The sequence below is a fragment of the Coregonus lavaretus genome (genome assembly GCF_964263955.1).
Source record: "Coregonus lavaretus genome assembly, chromosome: 14".
Classification (NCBI taxonomy): domain Eukaryota; kingdom Metazoa; phylum Chordata; class Actinopteri; order Salmoniformes; family Salmonidae; genus Coregonus; species Coregonus lavaretus.
Window position 1 is genome coordinate 30,680,379 of NC_140001.1, and position 6,506 is coordinate 30,686,884.

Consider the following 6,506-nt stretch of genomic DNA (forward strand, 5'->3'; position numbering starts at 1 on the left):
CTGAGGTAGCAGAACGGAGTGCTCGGGTTGGAGTATAGAGTTTGAGCAGAGCCTGAAGGTAGGGAGGGGCAGTTCCTCTTGCTGTTCCGTAGGTAAGCACCACGGTCTTGTAGTGGATGTAAGCTTCAACTGGAAGCCAGTGGAGTGTGGAGGAGCAGGGTTACATGAGAGAACTTGGGAAGGTTGAAAACCAGGCGGGCTGCAGTGTTCTGGATAAGTTGCAAGGGTTCGATGGCACATGCGGGGAGCCCACCCAACAGCGAGTTGCAGCAGTGCAGACGGGAGAAGACAAGTGCCTGGATTAGGACCTGCACCGCTTCCTGTGTGAGGTAGGGTCGTACTCTACGGATGTTGTAGAGCATGAACCTGCAGGAGCGGGTCACTGCTTTGATGTTTGCAGAGAACGACAAGGTGTTGTCCAGGGTCACGTCAAGGTTCTTTGCACTCTGGGAGGGCGACACTGTGGAGTTGTCAACTGTGATGGAGAGGTCTTTGAGCAGGCAGGCCTTTTAAATTTTTTTATTTAACCTTTATTTAACCAGGTAAGCCAGTTGAGAACAAGTTCTCATTTACAACTGCGACCTGGCCAAAATAAAGCAAAGCAGTGCGATAAAAACAACAACACAGAGTTACATATGGAATAAACAAAAAGGTACAGTCAATAACACAATAGAAAATTGAAAATCTATATACAGTGTGTGCAAATGTAGTAAGTTATGGAGGTAAGGCAATAAATAGGCCATAGTGCAAAATAATTATAATTTTGTATTAACACTGGAGTGATAGATGTGCAGAAGATGATTTGCAAATAGAGATACTGGGGTGCAAATGAGCAAAATATATAACAATGTAAATAACAATATGGGGATGAGGTAGTTGGGTGGGCTATTTACAGATGGGCTGTGTACAGGTACAGTGATCGGTAAGGTGCTCTGACAACTAATGCTTAAAGTTAATGAGGGAGATAAGTGTCTCCAGCTTCAGAGATTTGTGTAGTTCGTTCCAGTCATTTGCAGCAGAGAACTGGAAGGAATGGCGGCCATAGGAGGTGTTGGCTTTGGGGATGACCAGTGAGATATACCTGCTGGAGCGCATACTACGGGTGGGTGTTGCTATGGTGACCAATTAGCTAAGATAAGGCGGAGATTTGCCTAGAAGTGATTTATAGATGACCTGGAGCCAGTGGGTTGGTGACGAATATGTAGTGAGGACCAGCCAACGAGAGCGTACAGGTCACAATGGTGGGTAGTATATGGGGCTTTGGTGACAAAACGGATGGCACTGTGATAGACTACATCCAATTTGCTGAGTTGAGTGTTGGAAGCTATTTTGTAAATGACATCGCCGAAGTCAAGGATCGGTAGGATAGTCAGTTTTACGAGGGCATGTTTAGCAGCATGAGTGAAGGAGGCTTTGTTGCGAAACAGGAAGCCAATTCTAGATTTAACTTTGGATTGGAGATGCTTAATGTGAGTCTGGAAGGAGAGTTTACGGTCTAACCAGACACCTAGGTATTTGTAGTTGTCCAGATATTCTAAGTCAGACCCGCCAAGAGTAGTGATTCTAGTTGGGTGGGCGGGTGCACGCAGCGTTCGATTGAAGAGCATGCATTTAGTTTTACTAGCGTTTAAGAGCAGTTGGAGGCCACGGAAGGAGTGTTGTATGGCATTGAAGCTCATTTGGAGGTTTGTTAACACAGTGTCCAATGAAGGGCCAGATGTATACAAAATGGTGTCGTCTGCGTAGAGGTGGATCTGAGAGTCACCAGCAGCAAGAGCGACATCATTGATATACACAGAGAATAGAGTCGGCCCGAGAATTGAACCCTGTGGCACCCCCATAGAGACTGCCAGAGGTCCAGACAACAGGCCCTCCAATTTGACACATTGAACTCTATCTGAAAAGTAGTTGGTGAACCAGGCGAGGAAGAGCAGTCATCTGGTAGGAGCGGCCTGCCAGGTAGGATGCAATCCAAGAGTGTGCATAGCCTGAGACGCCCAGCCTTGAGAGGGTGGAGTGGAGGATCTGATGGTTCACGGTGTCAAAGGTAGCAGATAGATCTAGGAGGATGAGAACAGAGGAGAGCGAGTCAGCTTTGGCAGTGCGGAGAGCCTCCGTGACACAGAGAAGAGCAGTCTCGGTTGAGTGACCCGTCTTAAAGCCTGACTGGTTATGGTCAAGAAGATCGTTTTGAGAGAGATAACGAGAAGGTTGATCAGAGACAGCACACTCATGTGGTTTTGAAAGAAAATAAACTTTATGTAATGGGAAATTGATCAAAATAAACAGACATTATCTTTATACATATTTTAGACGCTTTTCACTGACAGCCGCAACTCAGCTAGGCCTATTGCCACGCGTGCTGCCCAAATTGCAGGCTTCCCAAATAGGCATAGGCATTTTTTAAAGAAGCTAATGATCCTCTGTGTCCAAGTCATGCTCTCTGGTGAAGTATTTTGAATGTTTTTATTTAGACAGGAGTAATTACATAATTTTGGCAAAACATCCATTTACTTTAGGGGAAGCCATTTACATTACATTTTACATTTACGTTATTTAGCAGACGCTCTTATCCAGAGCGACTTACAGTTAGTGAATACATATATATATATATTTTTTTATATATACTGGCCCCCCGTGGGAATCGAACCCACAACCCTGGCGTTGCAAACGCCATGCTCTATCAACTGAGCTACATCCCTGCCGGCCATTCCCTCCCCTACCCTGGACGACGCTGGGCCAATTGTGCGCCGCCCATGAGTCTCCCGGTCGCGGCCGGCTGCGACAGAGCCTGGATTCGAACCAGGATCTCTAGTGGCACAGTTTGCACTGCGATGCAGTGCCTTAGACCACTGCGCCACTCAGGAGACAATTTTTCCAATTTGCAGAAACCAGATATCTGTATATAATGAGATGTTTAAGTCTCCACCCTAACAATGGGAGTCATTGTCCCAAAGTCGGGAATGCAAGCGACAAGCTTATCTGCATATTATGCCAATAGAAACGCATTGTGCTTATTCTGGACAGATTTTGGCGAGTGAGCACTTTCACTTCACCTCCTCTCTGCTGAAACTAGCGAGCGTCACGCTGTCTCACTATATGTAGCCCATGTATCTGATACTGTATGGCCAGAAATAGTATGACATGCCATAATCTTTTGGTCCAGACATCAGATACATGGTCTACACATACTGAGACAGAGGGGCACCGTTTCGCTCACTCAGATGTTTCATCTGACATTGAAGCATCTTACAGTCAAATAAATGTTCAATATTTTATTTGGACGGGCTATGATGTACGGTAGGGCGGGGCGTGCCAGGCCCCTAAGGGCCGCCTATAACGCCTGTTCTGACTGAAGGGGCCAGGAGAAAAGAGTCCTTGATTTTCTTCAGTCTTGGGGTGAAATTCAGTCTGGTCCTTGTTTGGATGTGGTGTCATAAAAATGCTGAGCAAAATGTGCAACTAAGAAAGCAGGAGGACTTACTGGTCAATTAAAAACGGATGTACAGTTGATCATGGGAATGTTCAAATCAACCTTCAAGGATTTAATTAAGTGAAGGTGTAAAATATTGAGCATTGAATGAGGTGGATGCTGAACAAATAAATGGTCATATAATTGGAAGATTTACTGTAATGGCTTTTCTTCTAAGACAGCAAACAATGAAATCAAAAATGTCCTTTGAAATTAAAAATATCTACACAATCACGTCTTTAAAAATAAACTTTATTTGTACAATTTCAACATGAATTATAGTATCTTTATTCTACATGATGTCTGATGAGGTGTGGCAGCAGGTCCTCTCTTGTTGAGGAACGGATTTCCACAGGTAAGGATTTGGGTTGCATTCACAGAGTCACTTAACATCACTCTGGTCCACCACGCTGGAAAACAGAAGAAGAGTCGGTGGTTAGTGAGATCTTCACTGTATTGCAACACTCAGGAAACAACAGTTAATGCACTTTGAGTACTCGGAATGCCTTCTCTAACACTATTGGCTAAATTCAAAGCAGAGATCCAATTACAGTACATGCGGCTACACTCCAACCCATGAGTGTAGCCGCATGTCACACGAAAATACCACCCCCTTCAGTATTTGTATAAACACGTTTGTTTTTTTATAAAGAAATACAACAATTACAGCACTTCTTCAGTGCCCCAGCTAGGCACTCACCTGAATATAGTCCATCTCGTCTGCTTCCAATGCCCTCCTGCGGTATCTCTGAGGGAGTTCCTTCACTGTTGCCACACTGTCTGGGGTTCCAGGGAGTAGAGTGACAGGACCGGGGGGTCTCGATAACAGCGGCGGCGCTACAACTGGAGATGAACTAGGAGAGCTGACTGCTAATGTTTTAAGAGTCTCTTGGACTGAAACAGAGGAAATGGCTGTTATTTTAAAACAGTAGCCTATTCATGTAGCTTTTAAATCAGTGATGTTATTGTTTTAGACATTCAGTGTTTCCCCTACGATTTGGTAGTGGGCATGGCCAAAGGCATAGTTTGAGGCCCTCCTCTTGGCCGGAGAGACAAAATTCTGCTGTTTTAAAGCTAATTTCCTGCAATTCTACACATTTTGCCATGGCTTATGCTATCTGAGTGACTCAAAATCAATGACATTTTTGGCATTTCAGATTCTTCCCGACTGTCTCGTTTTTATTTGGGTGATTGTTAGTTCTCAAAGATTCTTATTTTTAAAAAATATTGCTCCATTATCTTTTCTGCAGACTTTATATATTGTTTTAGTAATTTAAGTTTACACTGAAAGTTTTACCATCCAGTGCGCCGCTGCTAAATGCATATAGGGGAAACACTGGACATCCTTTGTGTTTTCTTTATTTTATTAATCATTCATAGCACTGTTTTATAATGAAATTGGAAAGGACTAAAACAACCTCTTCCTAAAATACACTGGGGTTGACATGTAAAAAATAAAAATAAAGGGAAAATCAAGTCAGTGCTTCCACCTTTGATTTGAAAAGCGGCTGAAAACAATACCCAGGTTTTCCAACAACAAAATGTCAAACCGATAGAGGAAACATGTTTTTAAGAGAGCTACAGCATAATATTACAATAGTACATTGACGCAGTTTCTACTGCCTATCACGTTAAAGTTGATACGACTAATCAATATTCAACCAACACATCGATAGTCTAAAATTTGACTAGCAAAGCATAATTGCATACAGTAGCTGTGTCCCTTAACAGTCAAAGGGTGGAATGTCCTCTTCAATAGGGTTAGCACTACCCAAGGACAAAAAATAAAACAATAGGTAGTGCAACAACATCACACTGGCAAGTTGTTACTCACCATTCAGCCTGGGGACCCCCTCTCTGCTGGGAAACTTGATTTGTGGAGCATGAGGTTTCACAGCCTGAAAGGTAGTCAAATGAAAACAGACAAGTTACTCAATCACGTCAATACTTCTCTTTTGCAGCCAGACAATCCTATATTGTTTAATGCTATGAATTGAAAGCAATGCCATATAGTAGTAGGCCAACAAAATGTTTATCATTACCTTGAATAAACTGCCAGATAAGTTAGCTAGCTAGAGTAAACACTTGGACAGGGAGAACTACTGATTAGTGAATGTGCTAGCTCGTTAGCTTGGGGGATGCACAGCAACAACAAAGCGAAAACAAATTTCGTTGATTTCTGACCTTGGAAATCGTAACTTGCATTGACTATTGAACTTTTAAAAGTACTCACTTGAGTTACAAGTGTGGTTGCAGAGCGATAATTATCCCAGTTTGACAAGCGTACCTGTACCACCCGCCCAACCGCAGCCATTTTGCTACTGACTTTGCCACCCATGTCCTCGCGGGTCTTCTTCCGGGTGAAAATAATCCTCAGTTCCTAAAAGTACCAGAAGAGGGAGTTGTTGTTGTTGTCATGTGAAAAGGGAAAAGGACCAAGTCCGCTGTATAGAAACCATAGGTTGAGAACAACCTCTGGATCAACAGTATGTGATAGGGGTGTTGCAACCCATGGATGCTAATGTGAGCTGTCAAAAAGCTAACGGGTCATCGAAAGATAACACCATCCCATTTAGAATAAAATACACAATAAAACATATCTTAGACATGTATACGGACTCCAAACCCTTAGCAGATCAGATCCAGTGTCTTAAAAAGTTGAGTTAATTGTCTGTAACATAGAATTTATTACCTTTGTCTTGATGCTGTCAGCTGAAAGTAGGTTATATTATTCGAAAACAAAATAAACGGTCAGGTCAGTTTCCCAGGCCAAAACTGTCAAACCATGATGTTTGTTAGCACCGAGTTGATTTCTAAGAATAGCACATGAAAACCCTTCTTAATCGGACAATATGCTGGTAGTAGACAAATTCCATCAACCAATTTGAGCTATTCAGTGCACATTGAAAATGAACCTTATTTTACATGTTAAAATAAGCACTATAGACAATGGTGAACCAAATGTCAAAGACAACCGCGGCTAGCAAAGGCGTATAACCTTCCTATCTATCTTTCAGTCCAGATTGCTGAAGGG

At 42.9% G+C, this 6,506-nt stretch overlaps 1 protein-coding gene across 2 annotated transcripts; it reads right to left on the minus strand.

The window, feature by feature from the left end:
- Positions 1-3,708: 3,708 nt before the first annotated feature.
- On the minus strand, positions 3,709-6,506 carry LOC311141024 (alpha-ketoglutarate dehydrogenase component 4-like). 2 transcript variants are annotated; one of them, XM_084176304.1, is made up of 5 exons: positions 6,165-6,506; positions 5,760-5,852; positions 5,307-5,370; positions 4,173-4,366; positions 3,709-3,882 (listed from the first exon to the last, which is right to left on the minus strand). In XM_084176304.1, exons 2-5 carry the CDS (start codon positions 5,808-5,810, stop codon positions 3,865-3,867), a joined length of 327 nt encoding a protein of 108 aa, XP_084032430.1. In that variant the 5' UTR covers positions 5,811-5,852; positions 6,165-6,506; the 3' UTR covers positions 3,709-3,864. The 2 variants fall into 2 exon arrangements, with proteins under 2 accessions (XP_084032430.1, XP_084032429.1); XM_084176303.1 differs by having other exon boundaries at positions 5,706-5,852.

Coding starts and splice junctions, on each gene's coding strand:
- LOC311141024 (XM_084176303.1), bottom strand. CDS start 5,810: ATGGGTGGCAAAGTCAGTAGCAAAATGGCTGCGGTTGGGCGGGTGGTA. Junction 5,371..5,705: donor CAACCACACTTGTAACTCAA/GTGAGTACTTTT, acceptor ACTACCTTTCAG/GCTGTGAAACCTCATGCTCC. Junction 4,367..5,306: donor GGGGGTCCCCAGGCTGAATG/GTGAGTAACAAC, acceptor CCTCTGTTTCAG/TCCAAGAGACTCTTAAAACA.